Source organism: Gnatocerus cornutus, chromosome 6 (assembly GCF_029298725.1).
Source record: "Gnatocerus cornutus isolate USDA-ARS CGAHR chromosome 6, icGnaCorn1.1, whole genome shotgun sequence".
In the NCBI taxonomy this organism is placed as follows: domain Eukaryota; kingdom Metazoa; phylum Arthropoda; class Insecta; order Coleoptera; family Tenebrionidae; genus Gnatocerus; species Gnatocerus cornutus.
Genome location: NC_142238.1, coordinates 12,356,759 through 12,379,267, shown reverse-complemented (window position 1 = coordinate 12,379,267; position 22,509 = coordinate 12,356,759). Strand labels below are relative to the sequence as shown.

Here is a 22,509-nt window from a genome sequence, read left to right as displayed (position 1 = left end):
CTATAAATAATTCCATTTATGTTTGTTTCAGATGTAGCCCGAATGAAATGGATTTCTACAATGTGATAGCCTAGTTTCAAAACAGTTCCAGAAATGGAAAGTGTGATAGAGACTGCACTTACAATTGGTAGAATTAGAGCATTCCTGTGTACTTCAGTTAACAGACTAATTAACTTGTAATTAAACAATGGCGACATCCTTAACCGGAGTCGGTTTTCTTTGGGCCACACTTTCCTTGGCTGCGGCATTGTTGTGCTGCTCCGGATTTTATTTACCATTCTGGATCCAGGCAAGTAACATTCTGTTATGTTGTTTTGATTTGTTTGTCGTGTCGTGGAAACGAGAATAAAATTGTTACATTATTTATCCAGCGACCACAACATTGTTACTACAAAACGTATTTTTTAATGTGGACTAAACAAACTATGGGAATACATTTTATTTCAATCATTCCAGCAGCGAATAATCATTACCAGGAAAGTTAATTTCAGCTTTGAAAGCTTTTAATTCGATTTCGCTTTTTTTTTTCACGTGTTCTCTCTACAAATTGCGGTCAATCTATACACGTCACTATTTATCAGCTTGTTACACCTATAACTGTTGGATTATTCATTCTATTTGTTCGGGAATTATCTGAAATTCAGCTACTTTTTCAGAGATTGTGAAAACGTAAACAGAATGGAAGCACAGCAAAGACAATAAACATTAACGTTAATTACCGAGGTGTAATATTAGTGTAGAAGGTTTCACGTGTTCTGAGCTAATGAATTTTTGTATTATACTTTTTACAAATATGTAGAAGTATAAACAAGAGCTCCATTTGTTTGCTTCGATTGCATTGAATACCAGTGGCACGAAATTAAATTTTTTTCTTAGTGAAAATTTTGTTAACGCATCCGTGCTTCCTTCCAATCTATCGGGAACAGTGGGATATGACAGCAAATTTCATACTAGACCAAAATCGATCCATCAGAGTTGCTATTTATCCCCATCAGAATTATGTTACAGTTTCTGTTTGCGACAGATAACTGCAATAATTACTAATAATGGCTGCCAGGATTCCTAATTTCAACCAATGGGCTTAGTAAGAAGCTTACTATTGTTCACATCGGAAAACCGTGCGGTAAAATTTCCAATATAAAGTCATGATTACAAAGTGGAATGAACGATACAATTTAAATCGAAGTTCTCACTGAACCCAATTGTGGAAAAAGGTGAATCAGCGTACTAAAAAATAAATTAAATTTTGCACCTAAAAGCGACAGTAGAGTTCTTTTATTGCACCGGAGTATTTTAATTGAATATTACAGCCGACAAAGAGTGTTTTTAATTGAGGTGGTCCGGAGAGTGAGCTATTGTAGTCCAACTAAATGTTGATTGCTAATAACATGTAATCGTGTCTGGGAGCAAATAAAGAGCTACTTTCAGAGTTGGAATAAATTTAAGTATTTAATCGAGGGTTTCGTTGGAAGATGATATAAAGTTGGATTTTTTGATTAATTAAATGAATTACTTGTCAAGGGAATAATTTTTCATTTGTGCAGGATTTTTTGCGGTCGTGATCATTACAAAAAATATTCCTGTCAAATAATGAGCAGAACAATAGCGAATTGTTTATAATTGGTTGCTGCAAACAAACTGTTTCGATCCTAATTAATATTTAATCTTAAATTGCCAATAAAATCATTGAGACATGAATTTTAGTTAGCGTGCAATGAAACTTTTTTTCAAATCGCCACGAGACGAATTTGTACCCTTTCAGTGGCTTTCAAACTCATTTTGTCCCTAACAGCCGACATAAACCACTTAGCCGGAACCACTTTCTTTCATGCATAATTCGCAGGGTTGAATATATTCCAAAATTACCTCTCTTGGGAGATCATTCGTCTTAAGTAATTCTCGTAGAAACGTCAAGTTTGGAAAATAGGCGCAGTGTTAAAAAGAAGCGTATCTTTCCCTCTGCCAAAAAACCTGGGCGTTGCGTTCGAAAGATAGCAGCATCATTGAATGAAAGAATAATCGAGTTGAAGAGCAAAGCGATCATTTAAAAATGCGCGAGGGCGAAATCAAACGTATTGTCCGGAATTTTGCTTATGGAATTAAATTTTAGAGCGGTGGCGCCGCTTCCATTGTCTTCGACTTGGCAGAGTCGCAATATTTCAACAACATGTAAGGATCTGTGCTTAACATGCGTAGATGCTATATTTTGATTTCTGGAATAGCCACTTTAAATCGTTCGTTGTTCTGCCAAGTCCGTTTCATTCCTCTTAATTTAATGTAAATTGATTCCCTCGAGGCACTGTTTGTTCAGTGTTCGATTATCTAGGAAGTTTTTCCAAGATGTCTAATTAAAACAGATCGTAGAAATAGAAGGAAATGTTCGTTTACATGCATTTCTACGTAAATGCAGCTCAAACAATAGAGTGGGAATGATCAATCTTTAGGGTGAATGGCGCTTTTTGTTTTACCTCACTTTGTGGTTGTTAAAACTGATCAGTTTAAAGCTGAACTCTTGCTTTCCAACAACCAATTGCCTTCTAAACTTTAACCCACAATGACAAAGTTAACTTGTCCGGGGATGCCGACACAACCACCATTTTAATGAAAACAAAGGGTTCTTCCATTATAATTAAATCTTGGAAGTGTTTGAAATCGTACAATAGAAGTAAGACAACAAAACCTTTTTCCCTTGAAGTGATTTCAATATTTTATAAACAAAATAAAATGATTCCAACGAGCGTGTGAAGGACGTTCATAGAATATGGAGCATGATGCTGAAAATGAAAGAAGAGGAAATGACGGAATTTAAGGAAAGGAATGCAATCGACATAAAGTTGGTCCTATTAAAGGAATGCCGTCTCATCCTAGCTCTATTCACTTTAGATTCTATGTCACACCCAACGAGGGCATTTTTTCCTCTTCTTTATACACCTTATGTACAAATTCAATTAAGCTCACTATTCAGGAGCCCTCTTTATGAAAATAAATCCCGCGCTATCAACTTAATTTAATTATGCATCCTAATTGTTGTTTAAATTTCACGGGATAAATTGCACCAATTAATTTGACGGCGGGGATCAACAAAAGAACAAATTATAAAAAAGAAACAACAGCAAGTAGTGTTGCAAGAAATTGAAAATTTAGAGCTTCACACCTCACCGACAGCGATTTGTCAAAGGACATTTATCGATCTGAGCTTTAATGCTGATTTATAAATTGGGGGGTTTGCTTTCACTTTAAAATTTTCTTCTTAACACGTTTTAATTCCGAACTTTAAAATCTTCGATTTGAACTGGTGAATGCACTTTCGAAAACTCAAATGTTGAATTAAATTTTACAAGTAAAACAGTGCTTCACCGCTATCAAGCACCAGAAACCGGATGCATTTTCCACAGAATCCGAGCTTTATCTATGCACGTGCTTCGCAGTTTCGCTGCACGTTTTAACACTTAAGCATTAACATAAATTAAATTCCATCATATTTATCTCCCTGGAAAAGTCTCGTGAAAGAACACGGAGTGATTTTAACATCCCCTCGTTCTAAACGTTAGATGGTTATCAGACAAAGGTATTGATTGCAGCCATTCTTCTTTCCCTTGGCCTTTATTTTGTTAACATTGTTCTCTTAATTTTATTTGCTCTACGATGTTCGTTGAATCCGTAGGGTATTATTGAAAATTCGCTGACTACTGGTTTTTTAAATGGGGTTGAAAGTTTCTAAAATTAAACGACTTGCTGTCACCCTCTTAGTGGGGAAACTATTATGTCAACCACGTTGTTACTTAGTCGGCAAAAGTCCAGAAGTATCTCGCTAATCCAGCTGGAAAGCTCTTACTTTTTCATACTGCTGCTACTGATCCCGTATTCAGCACTATTATTAAACACCACTACTAAGCATCTTGAGGGTTCTTGAGATGCCGCTGAGAATGAAATTTTTAATGACCTAAAACCGAACGAAGCACAGACTAAAAGGAAAACTGTTAAACGGGAGTGAAGTGTATCCAGTTGGTGCAATCTGATCATTCCTCGATTATTTTTGTGCAAAAATATTTTGTTCAAATTTGCTTGTGAAATAATTGAAATTTCATTTAAATGCAGGAACAGTGCGTTACAGGTGTTTAATGGTTCCATTGGTGCGGTAAATGCTTAACAAGAATCTTTCAGCCCGGAAATGCAAAGTGTTTTAGAACGAGGTTATTGCTTTTCTACACATGTCTGGTTCGCTTCTCCATTCGCATTCATAGTTTAATCGAAAAGAAATGAAGCAATATACACTAAACGTGAGATATATTCGGCTTTGCAATGGTCACGTTTTAGATTTACTTCCAATTGAGTGGAGGCTTTCTGCAATTTTATCGTCCGATGGCAGGGCACATCACAGCCTAATTTTGTTAAACATACACGTGTCATTAGCTTCTCTGGATAATGAGAAAATAATTAATATCTGCACTCACCCTCTCGTCCGTAATTGCATTTTAAGCGTTAATTCAATTTTCGTTACATTGCAATGTCCTGTAAGCACACATTATCTTATCTTTAGGTGTAAACAAGCGCAAACTCCAAATACACGCGCTATTAGGTACATCAACTAAACAATCATATCAAAATACAAAACATCTCTCGAGGCACTTAATTCACTTAATATGTTTAACCAAACCGCAAACTAAATATTTACTTTCGATTGACGTATCGTTTCATTTAAATTCCCCAAGCATTTAATTGAATTTGATCAGCCAGTTCGTGCACCTTTTGTGTACATAGGGTATTGTGGTTTATCGGACTTTAATCTCCAAGTAATTTTATTTTATGTAAACTTGTTTGGAGCAAAAATTGTTAACAGAATTGTCGCTCGGGGGCAACCTGCGATATAGCGTTCGCCACGTAGGTATCTCGTATACACCTTTTTAATGATTAAATAGATCGCCTGCAGGTGCATGTCGTAAATATTCCGAAAAGGAAGGCTGCTATCTGCGTCAGACATTTCTGATATCATGTTCGTAAAATAAATGGTTCACAAATAATAAACTACCAAATCAGGATGTTGTGAAAAAATTAAACGGGAGGTCTGGGACTTGTTTATGACTAAGATTTGTGACCAGAACAAAAAGGGTAAAATGCTGCCCAGGATTGGTGTGAGAAAAGTAGAAATTTTACTGTAAAGAAATTGTCGGGTTCAAAGAATTATTGCTTTCCGTAAGTTTGTGGTTTTGACGGTAGACGTGTACGTATGTTTTTTGTATCCTTTGGTCCTTCGAAGCATTTTGCATTTTGACCGAGTCGTATGAAAGTGTAAAGGGAATAAAATCCATTATTTAAAAAGTGGCATCGCCAGAAAAAAAGTTGCACTGTCAGAAAAACACAAAACTTTCAATGCAATTAGCAATACTCTGTTCCTTTGTATCTTCATTAGAATCGTAAATTTTGTATAGTTTGAACATTCTTCAAACTTAAATAATTTAAATAAAGATCATTGTCGATTTCGGCTAAAAAATGGAGACAGATACAGTTACTTTAGGTTGCAAATGTACATTTTGACAGTTATTTTGTTATTTTTTAGTTGGAAACTTGATAAATTAGCTTTAGGAATTTTAAAATGACAATGTTGTCATCATTGTTCCCAAAATTTAACATTTGTCTATTTTTATTTAAATTTACTGTGTATTAAGGTTACGTAATTAATTAGTGCGAGTCCTTCAAGATGTTCCAAGTGAAAGGAAATTCCCCTCAGATGCGACTGCTTTTTAAGAACAGTAACAAACAAATTGAATTTTGACACATTACATTGACAGAACTTACACGATCGTGTTTTGTACCCCAAAATCCAATTCACGTAACACAGTTATTGTTATTACAACATTTCCAACAGGAACGAATTACACGATGAAAATTTTAAAATTTGTGATCTTGGGTAGATATTTGCAACCTTGCAACAAATTCATCAAAAAGGGTATAAATGAATTCTAAATTAACGTTTTTTTCCATATATTACATTTTAATTCAAATAGTTATTTTTGCAATTAGACTAGATTGTTGTCTGTTAATTTAAGGCCTAATTTATTTAATTATTTTAATAAATTTTAATTTATTTTCTCATATTTTGCTGAAGCAAAATGACTTTTATATGTCTGTTTATTTACTTGTCTTGTGATCAAATATTGTCACTAGTGTAATTCGATTTTTTTTACACTTAAATGCTGAATTTACGAAACCAACCCTCATCACAGGGTTGTACTCATTTTCTTTCCTTGAAAGGGTACTTCTAACTACCAACACAATGCTACTTGACTCACCCCTTCCGGAACACCCTTATTTAGTCAGGTCCGGGCTTAGCTCGACTGGGAAGTCACGGAATTCTCGCAACAAAACATATTGCCACCTGCCTTATCGGCCTTAATCATTTAATGAAATTTAAATGAATTTATTTAATGAAATAACTTACCGGGGGAGCTCCGCCCCCTGCCCCATCGCTGGATAACGGCTCGGAGTACTGGCATTGACCCCTTTTTCTGCAACTGAAGGACACCCATGTTCTCACTCCGACCCTGGTGACATCTTGACATCTTTTTCTTTCTTCGAGTACGGCAAAGTCAACCATTACCGTACCCACCCGCGTACTGGAAATTAACCATCCAGCACGCTACCTGGAAGTCAGCCATCCAGGCCTTCTGGAAGTAAACCATCCAGGCCCTCTGGAAGTCAGCCATCCAGCTCTCTGGAAGTAAGCTATCCAGCCCGACATGTAGCCCCTCGCCATCTGGAAATCTACCATCCAGAACACTTCCTGGAAGTCAGCCATCCAGGCATCCTGGAAATCAGCCATCCAGGCCCCGCACCGCGCACTACACTCAATTTCAACCTTCTCTTCCTACGGTCCATTCTTCACTGCCTTAAGCCACACATTCTGACGTCATTCACCCCAACCCGGGGTGCGCACAAGTTACTGAGCCAATCTAAGGGCTCTTAATTACAACATTAATGACTCCCAGTTACGTCATCACCATTATTACAAATACATATTACAAATACATATTATTACAAATACCACATTTTTATCGTCTTACACTAGTTACATAAAGCTGTTAAATTCTGACATCACAAACAATTTTGAATAAAGCCTGAGTCAAAAGTGCCTTTATCAAACGAAAAGTTGACTTATTTCGTGTTGACTCGATGGTTAACAGCTCGTCTAATGATAAAATGAATTACTTCTGTCTCTAGTTTCATAAATCCTTCGCTACTTATGATGTTGCAGCTATTTTTTTCCTGAGACCAAAATTAAAAACCACAACAAGATTTGTGCTTTTTGTCAAACATAGAAACTATATCAAAAAAAGAACAAAAAGTGCTTTAAACCAAGTTTCTTGAACTTCTAAAAGTACCATTTATTTCCTAGCTTTTTAGAAAATTTTTCAATGTTGCAACATTGTAAAGCTTTTAGTATTAGTTGCGCAGACTGCCGAATGTAAAATTTTATTAGAAAGGGTTGAGAGCAGTATTGCCTTAATTTTGCTTTGATTTCTGAGATGGTTTAACTAAAAAGGACATTATGGGCGCCTTTTTTCATCACCCTGTATTAATATGAGTATTTAGAAATTCGACAAAAAAGACTTATCAGAGCAGTTCGAATTCTATAATAAATATATCAAACACAATTTGAACAAACTTATTCAAATTAATTTGTTGTGTTGCAAATTTGAATGGAAATCGACAAAGTTCTTCAACGAGATTATTTTAATTTGACAAAGCTTCTCCAAACTACACAAAGCAGTATATTCTAAAATAAGTTGTATTATGAGCTGAACGAACGAGTGCTGGAATTGGTTTCTGCAACGGATTTTCTATATTACGGCTAGATCAAAATTGGCACATAACCTTTCTTCTGTAACGATTTATAAAGATTATTATTCACACATAAAATTGTGCGATTTATAGTCAATTCTCATTCTAGCATGATTTTTATTGTCATAATGAAAGTCTCAAAAAATCGTTTAACAATGGACCTTGTTCTAATATGATTTTTGAACGTAGAATAGTCATTTTAATTCTAAAATATAATTTAGGATGTATTCAGTAAGGTTGTTGTGTTTTTCGGAAGTATTTGTTGTTAATAGTCTAAATTTAATATCTATCCCCTAAATTCAGTTTTTTTAAATTAATTAAAATATAGGACTTTTTTTTATCAAGTTTCAGATGAATAGTGTATTACTGGTTGCATTTAAAGTTTTTTGCTGGCAATACGCTTCCGTCGAAGTCATCATTTAATTTTATTATTTAATTTTATTTTATAATATATTATTATACCCATCAAAAACAAAATATGATCAATCCATTTATTGATTATTCGTCCAATTAAAGTACAACGAAATGTTTACAGTTCAGTAAAATTCCTTTGTAAAATTCTGTACGGCTCATATAAATTCTTGTGTTTCCCGTGCGTAAAATTATTACTTGCTACCTTGTAGTTTAATAAAATGTTCCAATAGATTATATCCGGAATGTTGTAATATAAAATCTTATGATTTCATAACCTTGCTAACATAGTCGAAACCCACACTCCACACTTCCCATTTGCGTCAAAGTTTCATCAGGTAACTAATCTAGGCAAGTTTGTGATGAATTATAAATTGATTTCATTGCCTTTAGATCCTACATTTGAGCCAAATATGAACTTTCTTAATAAATGAAATGTAAATTGCAATCTTGATGCATCCGTGAGACGATTGCAAATTTCCCGGTAGTGCACATGAAAGACTTATTAATTCTAGCAAATATAAACATTTCTCGGTTGATGAAAGTGAGATTTCATCACTTTTCTTTGATTGAACGAACAACCTAAGTCCATTTCTTTTTTAAAAAACTCGCTTTTTTCATCTCGTTTTGTTATTGCTGTATCATATAACGAGATTCCCGAAGTTGCCAGCAGGCACTGAACTAATCAAATCAACCACAGAGCTTTATCAATAAAACATTTAAGGACTTTTAAGGATACCCGTGTCTTTACCGGAATAAAATTAAAGTCCTTATTTTTCAATTTCTTGCGCTTCATTTACTTCAATTTTTTAACAGAATGAACCGAATCTTGTATACAGTTAGGAGGGAAGTTAAGTCAAGGGTGTTCCTGTCTTTGACCTCATTTTTCAAGAACATGCTTCAGACATTGTCGAAATAATAAATTACCTTTTTTTCGGCATTTAAACGGACAACTGGAGTTCGTTTGCGAATAATTTTTGAAACTCGAGGCTGCAGCCACTTTATGCATGTTTTCTGGCTCTACTTTTGTCAGTCTATAAATTCTTACTTTTGAGCACTACTTTCATTAGAGTGGAAGGAATTGCAATTGCAATTGAGTCATATTTCACTTTTTTGTGCTAGTTCTTAGCGTAGATTAAAGTGGTTCGCAATGTAATGTGCTTTGCATTAGTTTTTCCGTTGTGTGCTACCTCCATTTTATTTGTTTCACGCTATTAATTATCACATTAAAACTGACAGACTGTGCTTGTTCGTTAGTATGTTAAAAATGTAAAGTAGGAGCCGTGTTTTATATTTCTTGCACGCTCTTGCTTTTATTCGATTTTTCTTTTTCGCAAATAGAACTGTTTTATACCTGGAGTTTCAAAGGGACATTCAAGCGCTTTAATCAGCGTCGTTTTAAAAACGGGGCGTACATTTAAAATGACTAATTTTAACCAAACCACAAACGAACTTAAAAAAGAATTAAATTTGAATAAATTATTGCTGTTCGGTCTGCGGTGAAAATAAATACCTCAATCTCTGACAAGGTAAAACAGTGCTTTACTATAATTTTTTATTTCTTGTTGTTACTTTTTTACACTTTTTCGTTTATGTTGCAGCGAGATACGATTCAAAGCGTGTGTATGACACAACATTTTTATCGATGCTTCATTTTGATTCTCAAAGCTTTTCACGAGTAAATTTTTGACGTCTGGTATAAATAATTGCACAATACGTTTAACATTAGAAATATATGGCGCTAAAAGTCTTGAAGTTCAGAAAGTTTGAATCTGTGACCATTGATATTCCTCCCTTACAAGAGCATATTTTATTAAAGTTAGGAAAAACATAGCTTTCCTTAAAAACGTGCTTTTTCTGATTGCATGTCCCCGTTTTTCGCGTTTCTACTTAACTTATAACTCCCAAATGGTGCTAAAATTGGCAGTCCTTCTAACAATTAAGAAAAAACGAATACGGAATCTACACTAATTTAAGTCTGATTGAACCTCGAGCTATTTTAATTAGAAAAGTAATTTACCGTGTAATGAGAATGAGCTTAAGGCGCTTGCCGTGACATGGACTTGTCATTTAATAACCTCTCTACCCTTGATACACACTTCTGATCTAACTTTAACGGATGATTGATCGACTAAATTTCCCATCTTGCGCTTAGGTGCGAGAAAAACCTTATTCCGGCTTAATCTAATTTATGATGTATGTTATAACGCGTTAAATGGCAGTTTACCCCACGAAAATTTCCACTTTTGTGTTGAATTAAAACATGACACTTCTTGACTCCATTAGTGAAATGACACCGAAATCCGAAATTCAATATCACTTAAAAAGACGTGTATTAAAAATGTATCAGCTCGTCGAGGGAATTTCGTACGAAAATTCGATCTCATGTTGAGACAATATTTTTTTTACCGGGGAAACGGCCGACTAATTAAAAGTTAATTCCGATTAAATTTACGTAATGACTTATTAAAACTTCCGAGGATGAGACTCGAGACTTTGATTAATTTTTAATGTTTATATTTCGTTAACCTGACGCTGTTTGATCCATTAGCTTCCGATTCCCACAAAAGGGACAAAATGGATCGACAAATATGATACATTACAAAGACCCACAATGTAGAAGATTGATAAAGTAACGTAAACTTAATGGTTTGGTTCATCGCTGCTTTGTTTTGATTTAAGGTAAACCATTGAAACTTCATGTTTTGAAGCTTATTATGGTAGTTTGAATAGAGTTTGTGAATTTCTTCTCCGTCGCAATTTAGTCGATAGACACGGCTAATTAATAATTTTCCGCAAATTATTTGATAATTAAACCTGGCTTAAAAGTAAAGTTTATTGTATTCTAATTAGGGAACATTTTATTGTTGTTAATTAGCACAGATTTGATGTGCGCTTTATTCGCTGTTTTATTTCGATTATTAAAATATAAAACCAAAGCGAGCAACCTGCTAACATTTAGCAAAGCTCAACAGTTAGCTTTGATGTGTTGTTCGACTGTGAAATTGTCGGTTTTTTGAATTCTAATTGCAGCGTTTTAATTGCTCATGCGAACGGACACTATTCTCGGTTAACAAGCTATTTTAGGTTCAATAATTCATTCATTTCGTTCAATTAAATTACGAGATTGGTGGATGCGCCGGGCGAAAGAAAGTTCGAATTTTTTTGGGAACACCTGTCTCCTTGCCCAAAGTCAATATCTATGTAAATTCATCTGCATATCTTATCTATGCCTTATTGCAAAACCCGACTATTATCCCGTTGTTATTCAAATCTCGTCTTACATTCGTCCGATTTCGATAATTTCGGCTTGTCCCCGGAATACTTGTACTGTAGATCTGTGTCTTTGTGGTGTTGATAGTCAAGTCAGCGTCGGGGTTGCCAGTGAGACTTTTGAATACGTGACAGTTGCTGGAGAATCCGGCTCGACAGGGGGCGCACCGTGCTGCAAGCAACCATCCGGAAGGAACTCGTACAGTTAATGGACGCTGAATGCGTAATATCGCGGTTGGTCACAGAGCAAAAGCTGCATTATACATGAGCTGTTGAGTGACGTAAAGAACTAGAACTTAACCAGCAATGTTGAAACGTTTGTCTTTTCGAGACAATGCTAGTCTTTATTTCCCACTATGTAAAAATACATCGATTATGCCTCAGACTATCATGAATATCTATTGCTCATACATAGGAAATGACCCTTTGGAAGTTATTGAAATGGTTTTTGCGATAAGTTATAATTTCAAAGGGCGAAATAAATTTCTATCCATTTTTTCGGATAAATAAAATACGATATCTTCTCAGCTATTGTGAATTTTATAAAGAGACAGATGGGGCTGGGAACATCGATTTGATCTTTTATGTTCTTCCAAAAGTATCTTCTAACACCGTATAAATCTTTTATAGAGCTACGAAAGGTATTTTCTTACTTCATGACGTTTCTCGTTCTGATTTATGTGCAATTTTGATCAGAAAAATAACAGGAACGCCACTTTCACACTATTAAAACTGACCTAAAGTAAAACACGCGTTGTTCCTCTTGAATGTTTACACATCAAAACGGCCTGATTTACTTAGGAGTTGCTACAAGTTCCAAACTTCAAGAGTTTGGAGTGTTGATCTTTACAAAAAATCGCGCGTAGTCAACGACCTAATTTGAAATTAATTACAACAATTACATTAACTCAAAGAGCGGTTTTTTGTTCAAACACTTTACAAATCCCACTGAAATTAGTCGGATTTCTTTTCATCACCGCGCCATAAAAGCATTGAGCTTTTGAATTTCTTTCAAGAGGGTTCTTTCCTCTGCTTTGCTGCGTTAGCGAAACTTAAAAAACTAAGCTAAAACAGTGTGATTTGCAGTCGGGCTTTCAACACAATGTAAAGTGCTTTGGAATTAAGAGACTTTTAGTTCGTCATCATTCGCGAATTTTTAAAGTTGGAGTAAAAACAGTTTTTACAATCAAGAATTAATCAGAGCTTCTGTGAAGTGTCAGCTTTGAGATTTTTCTATATATTATTAGCACTTTGCTCTTCAGCGTTTATTTTATGGTTACGGCTTCAGTTTTTGTTTGTGTAATCTAAACTAATTTCAACGGTGCAATGAAAATATCATTGTCGTTTGGCTGGCGCATCCACCAAATTCCAAGTACACTATTGTTGAAAATGTCGCAGTCTCTTCGGATTAATTTAGCAGCGAGCTGTATCATCCCCATGAAATAATGAAATTCTTCTACCTATATCCGCTTTGGCGCTGCAGCAATATGCGTGTTTATTGTCCCCAATAATATCCAACCGCTCTTATTTTAGCGCAGTTTAGTGTTTTACGTTAAATATTTATACATCCACACTAAACCGATAAAAAAATTCCCACCGAGAAAGAGACACACCTGCAGTCGTTAAAGTTATTCGCCTGTGAAATATGTATAAAAGTTAGTTATATTTCCTCCCTGCGCTTCCATTCTCCAGTATGATTCCTGCCAACGATCCTGTGACTCCCTTTGCTTTCACGGATAGCTTAGTTACGTGACCTGGGGTGCAAACTTTTATTTAGTGTCAAAATCCGTGATCTATAGCACTCTCAGATTTCGCTTTTAACTTCTTAAATTTATATTTACCGAACTAGAAGGAGGGGAAATGCACTCTATTGCTAGAAAAATTGATAACAAGCTTATTGTAGGGAGGACACGTAGCCTATAAATTCTGTGAAGGGTTTAAGTTATTGCGTCTTCGATAAATAACGGTAATTAAGTTATTTGGGATCGTCCCTCGTAACGCGTTATTAAAAATTCAAAGCTCGTAACGAAGATATTAATGAGTTGGTAAAAAGCGCGTTATTAAGTGTTTAAGAATTTAATTACAACTGTGCAGAGGCTGGACATACCAATTTTAGTTGCCTTAAAAACTTTCTGTAAAACCTAATTTCAAACACGCCATTAGCATTACCACAAAATCTACTACGGATTGCCACAACCGGTATCCGAATGATACAGACGTGGAGAAGAATGCAGCTCATCAATCAAGTCTTGTAATGAATGCTCGACACCTTTAATTTGTTACAAACAGAAAAACACCTTTTAGTTTGTCGAACAAACTCTGACTTTAACTATATTTTGATTAATCGGGGTAACAATTCCACGTTTCCAATGTGTGCCAAAGACGTAATCGTCCAATAAAAACAACGTACATATATCACGTGTAAAGAAACTGTTAAAGTTTTATTATTTCCTACACCAGGGCGGAAGCAGATAAATAAGGAGTTGTGATCTTTCCAAAACCGTGGGTGTCCAAACAAAGAACTGAACCACAAAAAAAAAATTGTAATTTGTTGTTATTATTATCGGAGACACGATTTTCGGGCATGAATAATAAATTCGCCCGGCGCATTCACCATTTATTCTTCTTTCTTATCGCACGGTTCCGGAGAGCCAATTGTCAACCACATTCTGTTGGTTTAGTGCGATTAGCACTACATAATCCAGTTTAACTCTATTATCTGGTCGTTTTAATTGTTATGCTGTCTAAACTATCCCATTGACCACTTCCATCAACGGCTCCTTATATTAGTAATATCTAATAAGCAAACCGTTTGATTATACCCGTAGAAAGATAAATTTCATTAATTTAAAATTATAAATTACCACAGATCTAATTAATGACGATTTTTGTCACGAATGAGCAACCGGAAGTGGATCTAAACTTCATTACAGATCTGATATCAACTTGGCAACTTTTAATAAGAAATCATTCGAAAGTTTTTAGTAGTTTATCAAAAATGTCTTAATAACGTCATCTAAAAACTAATTTAAAGTTGGAAACAAATATGGTAACAGCAGACGTGTGTGTTTTACATCATCCTATTTCTATTAATAATATTCTTTCTAGTCGTGAAACTAAATTAGTTTAAACTTGAAATTAACAAGCATTCCATTTAATTTCGAAACGAGCTAATGAAAAGTATCATCTCAACTTCTAGTCTTTCATGTTTTGCAGAATGGTTTTCCGTTTGAACACTCATTAAATTATACAAAAGTAACACATGCTGGTAGTTCATAGACGTACAGTAAAGGTGGCACGAAATTGAGAACATCAAACGATATCGATGTCAGCAATACCAATTAAACACATCAAATGAAATGGTTTAGTAAACAATTATAAATATTTACATTCGTTCCGGATCGAAGAATTTGTTTGAAGTGAAACAGAATGGCGCAAAATTTCGCGGATAAACACGCCTTTCGTTATAATTAGAGTGTGAGTAGTATAAATTTTGTGGTCCCAAGGACTTGTTAGCCGTAAGTTGAGACGTCATAAACGGTGCTGTATGAGGGTTGGAGAATAACGGAGAGGGTGGATGGAAACGTCTACGAACTAATTGGATAACTTTGCATGTTATAACATATTTCGGGTATTAGAAGTTGGAAAGATTGGCGAAATGCAACTGGAGGAAGCATACGTTTGTATGCAAGAGTTTATCTTTTAGAAATGACATGTTTTATGTACACTTCCAATTATCTACAGTGCAGCCAGGCAATAATAACATAAGCTGTATATACAAACATGCTAACTTGGAATTACTGTTAATATGAATTTAATATTAACTAGAACTTTAATTCAAGAATCATCGCAGCGTAGTTCGGACAAAGCAATGTTCTCTATTTTTGTAACGTCCAGAAAGAGAAATAATAGAAGTTTCTAGCCATTGTCCAAGATATTTTATTTTTAATGTGAGCAGAAAAATGTGCTTCCCCACGAGAACTGGTATTGAATTTACCCTTTTATTTTTGTCTTCGAGTCTTCAATAATAATTTTTCTGGAGCGCTTCTGAAGACAAATTTCAATTCACACTTTTGTGTGTTTTGCAGGGGTTTGTGTTTTAAATCCTGACATATTACTAACTAAACATTTGTTCGCGGAGAAGTTTTTTACAGAAAGTCCGCCTGCTGTTTGCTATCTCTCATCCTGTTAATGGTATTGTTATTTGCACACCAAATGCTTGCTTTAATTGAGGCATTAAAATGATTATAAACTTAATTAAACAATGTACAAAATTTAATAGAGTATCAGACTGGGCTCCGAGGGGCCAACTAAGGGCGAACTACTCCTTATTCTCGTAATTAGACCTTACTTTAACTACTAGTGGCCTACATTACCAGTTGGTTTCTAGATGGAAATTTCGGACTTCTTGGAAGTACAGCCATTAACTCGCAGATTTCTAGCTGTTAAATGGTTTACGACTTCCCAAAGAATTTGAATTAAAACGATTGCTATTTTACAGTCGTGCGGGAAAAGTTTAAAAATTGTTTTTGCAACAAACTAATAAATCAACAACAGAGCAAACCTGCTTCTATCTGTTTTATTTCCTGCAACTCCCAAATGTAAATTTCCGGTTTTAAACCCTTGTTAGAGACTTCTCCGAACTTAATATTCCCCTGAATAAATCCTAAAGATTTGTCAGCGTCGCCAGTTTTGATGCTTGAAATAGAACTTATTAATTTAAGGGTGCTGAGATCGTTTCTTATTAATACAAAGAACGACTTTATTGGTACAGCTTTTTAAATAAAAACGAAAATAAATGCATTATGATGTTCTTTGGACTATTAAATTGAAGTGACTATAACTAGAGTTCCAGCAACATTGGAACTTTTACATAATCTTGAGATTTATATCTGACATGACATGAGAGCGCAAGATCTCACAAGCGCCGACTTTAAAATGAGGCAGTTTACTGCAGAACTTTATAGATAGTGCCTCTATTGTCAAATATTTATAACAGAAAATGCGGGACAAGTTTATACCATTGAGCAAAAAAGTCTCACCCTACTTGTCATGTCAAAAATAAAATTTCACCGATGGTAAACAGGAAGTACAAGAGAGCCTACAAAAGCAACATAAACACCACTTGCTGTTTTCATTTCAACAGCAATTTCTGCCCAGTTTTCCTAAATTAGTATTTTATCGTGGATTAATTTGGGAAGCGGCGTTTGTACAAACAAGCTTTCGCTTCAAAAAACTGTTCTTGTTTCGGAAACATCCAAATAAAATTTCCAGGTGAGAAATCCAGAGAGGGTTGTAACAATGAATTTATATAGTACTTGGGATGAAACGGACAAATTTGATGAAACTGTTCGATTCGAGACCTGTGATAAACGAAAACAGGATTTTCGGGTTTGATCATTAAAACTCTATGCAGTTGGGTATTGAAGCGGAAATAATCGGAATGGAGGTGCACTCAAATAGCTTTTATTTAATAGTGCATTTATCTGCATGTTCTCTCGTATGAAGGATGGAATAATTCATAAATCTTGTATGGAGAGAGGAAATGTTTGAAAATCGCTTCATTAATCATTTGGAGATAAGAGTGGGCTTATACTGTTGTTCTGCAGAGAGTTCGTGTTTGTTTGTGCTCATGTATTGAATCTTAGTGCTTGGAAGATCTATAATAGAATGTTATTAAAACGAACGAAATGAAATTGTGGGATTTCGACAAGCAACTTCCCTTCTATATTGTTTAAAAGCTCACATTTCAATTTATCACTCGTGGCATTAAATCCATAAACTAATTTGACAAAACGCTCGAAATATCTCTAACTAACCCATCATTTTCTGCAACATACATCATTAGAAGTTTTCTGCAAGAACTGCGCTCTTAATCGGGTCATATTTCACAATAATATACGACTGCGCTCTTCATATTTTTCTCCCCGGTGCTATTTTTCAAATGTAATTATGACCGAATTGCTGACATTGCACAAACTTCTTGTCTAGGGCGTTGCTCAAACTCTCTTATAACTTACAACATGCGTTGGCATTCTCTCGGGACTCGATCGTCCCTAAACAGCGAGTGGGCGGAGGTCATAGCATGCGAAATGTGTATGTATGACCTCCTGCCATTAAAGCACACCTGACAGATCAAGAGGTCTATTAAATTCAGTAACACATATTCTCGCTATGAGGACATCACTTCCGCAGTGATTGCCAACGATGGCCACCGCTTTACCACAGTAGTTTCCGGAAACCCGGATCAGAGAGCGGATGTTGGCCAGACAACAAAGTGAAGCACGTTTATCATATCAAGCACCTATTAGGTAAGTTTCGCGCTGCTTTCAGACATTCGGAACAGGAATTGTCTTTGTGCTGTTTTCACGTCATGGAGAGACGATTCTTCAGATATAAAACGGATTTGCATAAGCTGGGATGCTAAACAGACTAATAAATCTGAATTAAACTATGATACAAAGGCACATTAATGGAATTGTTGCCTTGCGAGATTTAATCATGGATTTAATTATTAATCTTTATCATTATCAGTTTGGATCAAAGATGAAAGGTTTGTCTCCATGGGGTATGTGCCACCCAAATTCAATTCGTTGGTTGTGGAAGCTAAATTACTAAAATACTACTTTTTCAGGTTTGATGATTTTGTAACATAAGCTCCTTTATTTTTATTTTTTTTTTCGTATTTATATTAAGCTCCATAAAGATTATTTCTACTAACCAATCAGTATGGCGGCAATTTACAATAACATATTCCGGTCCATTTGTAAAAGCTGCACATCTATACAAAATGTGCAAGTTTAATTACCCGGAATTGTGTTGTGTAAAGCAACAATAAGTTAGTTTTCTCAAAGATATGTGACTAGCAAGTAAGTATTTTGATTCTCTATTCTGTTCTCATATTGCAGCTACGTGTGTTACAAGTTTAGTTGAAGATATCTTATTCACAATGAAAATACGAAACAGTCTCGTTTATACCATAAAAATCGTTTAGATTCTGCAAAATTTATAAGACTTTCTGCAATAAACTGCACTTTTATTGCATTTCTTTTAATGAACGAGCACCTATCTCTTCAATCAAGTTTCTCCTACGTAGTAAAATTTTTCCATTTACAATGATAACCGTGGAATTTTATTACACCGTTGTCTCTTCGCCTGTAAATAACAAAAACAATTTAGAAATTCTTAGACATCATGTAAAACTCGCTGCGACATTTATCAATTTTTTTTGTTTTACTTTCTTGACACCGCTCTGTAATCATGCCGCTGTCTTGTTCTTTCGTTTCAAGTTAAATTTTTGTAAAATATTGGTTTCCATTCCAACGGCTTTAAGTTAGACAGGTGGCAATATTTGATGCTGAAATCAAACTTCTTTTATTCTCAAAGTGATTTTCCTGGAATTAGCTGGATTAAATTCAGGTAGATATATTAACGAACTAGAGGAAGTGGTGTAATTAAAACAAAATACCCTCGTTATTTCCAGTCAAGTCATCATTAGCTCTTATTCAACGAGAAGCTCTAAAAATAAATGAGTCTGGTTGTAATACATTGGGAATTATTGGTAACATTTATTAAACAGACCAAGTTTTGAAATATGAAAACAAATTATTAAAATTAAAAATAATTAGATGGGATGCTGAAAATCTCTTCAGACCTAGAGAAAGAAGGGATTAATTAATAAACATTACTTTGATTTTGAGTCTACTTTGCAGAATCCACATCAAATAACATCTTAGTGAAGTTTTAAATAAAATTGCTCTTTTGGCTTTCAAGAATCCTTAGTTCAAAGTTGTACCAAGTTGTGTTATGCAAGTTAAAAAGGGTGATATGAATTGCCTGAAGACAAAAACGTTTTAGATCTTTTTTTTTTCAGCTGTGAGCAGTAGTTAGTTTAGGATTAACGCTTCCCGATTTGATCCTTTTCCGATGAAATCATGCAAGCTTTCAGTTTTTCGTAATCTAGCGGATGTACGCCAGCAAAGTTCCATAAAGAACCGCCAGAATCGGTAATGTGGGATTCGTGTAGACTAATGCAGGACCGGATCAGAAAGCGCCATGCATTAATTAAAGGTCTCCAATGACCGGCGTCCGCGTCCTGTAATGTGAATGGGATTAGTAGAAACTAGACTTGCGGTGCTTAATCGGATCGCGCACTTCAGGATAACAAATGACCGTATGAGGAATAAATTGTTTAACGCTCTGGGATCCCTTGGTCAGACGAAATCCCAACCTGTCCCGGATGAGCGAACTCGCCGCTAATTGATGGGGCACACCTGATTCTCTCTATCCCAAAAATCGCTGATTTACGATGCTGGAGATGGATGGATGAGGGAATGATGATTCATCGAAAACAGGTGAGAAAAACGACGTCTAAAAGGTTCATCAATTGTGGCACATCGTCAACGGGCAGTCGAATATGCTGATGGATTTATTTTAGGAGGGCGGTCGACTAAATTGACTCATTAGCGAAAATTTATTGAGTATTTCAACCTCAAATCGTTTTACAAAACGCATTTACGGGTTATAGCACGGCTTCAACTAGTTCTATTAACTAATCAATGAGTTAGAAATTGAACAAGAGGCTAATTTCATTCCGCTCGACCAAAACCAGCCGGGCTGCTTTAGTGGTAGCATTGTCGACAATTTTGTGTTAAATAGGAAATTCAGACCACCGTAAACTTGGAAACAGTCCTCGCAAATCTTGGTAAAATATGCATGGAATTTTTCTAAGTGGTCTAACTGAATTAAAACAATTTGATTGCATATATTTGAGTTCGGATTTATAAAATCAGTTACCTGGAAACAAATTGCTAATAATCAAATATTTGAGAGCAGTTATTGTAAAAATTTCATGTTTTAGTTTTTGGTTATTCAAAATTTTAATTAAAGCACTCAAAATCAATACACTGTATTGATCAATTAAAATATTCGAAAAAGTTTTGCACAAACAACAAAATAATTCGAGAGAATTAGTGGGAATTTGTGAGTCGATTTTCTTGTAGATTTAACTTATACAAATACAAAAGCGTGAATAAATATCAAAAATCACAAAATTAAGAAACATAAGAATTTTTTAAAATTACTGAAAATGGACGCAAAATTGTCTCCACTCTAAATCAAAAATTCGAATTTTAGCTGTAAAACTTAAAATGTATTAAGCGAGACAATTTTCTCGTAGATTTGATCTGTTTAAACACGAAAACATGAAAATTTGGACATAATCCAAGAATTAAAAAGAATACGATTTTTTTCAAATGAATGAAAATTGTGGTCGCAAAAATGTGTTGGTTCAAAAAAAATCTTATTTTAGCTCTAAAGTTTCAAATATTTAAAGCGTTTAGATTTTCTCGTAGACATGATCTATTTACATATAGAAACAAGTGAGAGTATGTACTTCAATATTCCAATGAATTTTTGAAAAACTTTGAAAATCATGGGCTCAATATGCCTCAGTTTTAAATCAAACATTCTAATTATGGTTGCAAAGCTAAGCATCTAAAAAGTGAGTTAATTTTCTTGTAAGCTTAACTGATTTAAGCACACAAATAAAAGAGTATTAAAATATCTATTTAATTAAGAAATTAAAAATTAATTATTGCAAATAGGAGATGCAAAAATGTGTATTCCAAATAAAAAAATTAACTTTTGTTTCTAAAACAGCAAATCAATAAAGCGAGACGATTTTCTCGCAGATTTGATCTGTCTAAACACGAAAACAAGCAACTATTGAAATAGCTGCAGAAATAAATAAAATAAAATTAAAAAAATCTTATTTTGGCTATAGGTTTTAGATTTTCTTGTAGACTTATTATTTACACATAAAACGGCTAAGTACTGAAATATTCAAAGAATTTATAAATATGCAAAATTTTGAAAATAATCGTAAATAATGGATAAAAATAGCTGAATAATAAATAAAAATTCAAATTTTGGCTCCGAAGCTTAAAATCTATAAAACAAATAAATTTTTCGTAAGTTGTCCCCGTTTAAACAAATAAAAGAGAGGGTATTAAAATAATCATAGAATTCAGAAAAATAAGATTTTTTTTAAACTACTGCAAATGAAACACTTGGACGACACTAATTACAACGTCCTTATGAATGTAATGTGTAGGTATTATAAAACTGACTTCTTTGTGTGTTCAACTAACACCAAATAATTCCCTAACCATTCTAACAACTTACTGTAAACTGTCAGCAGCTATAACATTATAAAGGAATTTTTTTTTCGGAAAACCTCACGTTTTTATTAAAGGGTCTCAAACTCGTATATTCAGTTAAAAAACGGTTATTCTGTAACAAGCGTTTTCGATCCGGCATCCATATGTCGATTCCCAAAGGAGCAAAAAACCTTTAATTTTATTTGAGCAACTTAACAGAAATAGGGCGTCTAGGGACTCGCTTAGTTTCGCTCTTTCGTCTCGCAATAATAATTAAGTTTAACCCATCGTGTGGATTTAAATAAATATACCTACGTTAATATTCGATGATGTGGGAGCAGAAACAGAGTTCCGAAGAGGACTGGTCATATTACGTGATGCGAGTTGCAATTTGCTCGCTCGACCTTCCCCTAATCGTTGGCTCTGAAGTCGCTTACAACGTAATGACAAGAGATTTAAGGTTAGACCTCTCTTCATTTGCTACAGTTTATTGCCGAAATTTCACAGCAAATTTTCCAAGCACGTGCTGGTCTTTAGCTCATTGAAATGGGCCGACTGCAGATCATGCTTTACTTTCCCAGACATCGACCTTCTTCCCTCATCAACGATGGACGGAAGTTGCTCTTCGATTTTTGCGACGAACATTAAAAACTTTTAAACGAGGTTAAATCTTTTTGTTTGGCTTTAGAAAGGCGGAGATTGTTCGACACATTAGGAATTCGATGTTTGGGGAATAATGAGGCGGAAAGTTACCCCACTAGATTCAAAGAATGCTCTTTATTTAAAGGAAAATTCAAGCGCGTGGAATTAATAAAAATAACAAACT

The 22,509-nt window shown here is 34.7% G+C and overlaps 1 protein-coding gene across 1 annotated transcript in view; it reads left to right on the top strand.

The window, feature by feature from the left end:
* Positions 1-22,509, top strand: part of LOC148173026 (LHFPL tetraspan subfamily member 6 protein-like) — a 74,959-nt gene that overhangs the window by 11,939 nt on the left and 40,511 nt on the right. Inside the window, exon 2 of the mRNA XM_088040040.1 lies at positions 32-289. Within this exon, the coding sequence (XP_087896166.1) occupies positions 188-289 (102 nt within the window). The 5' untranslated portion in view covers positions 32-187. The remainder of the gene's footprint in view (positions 1-31; positions 290-22,509) is intronic.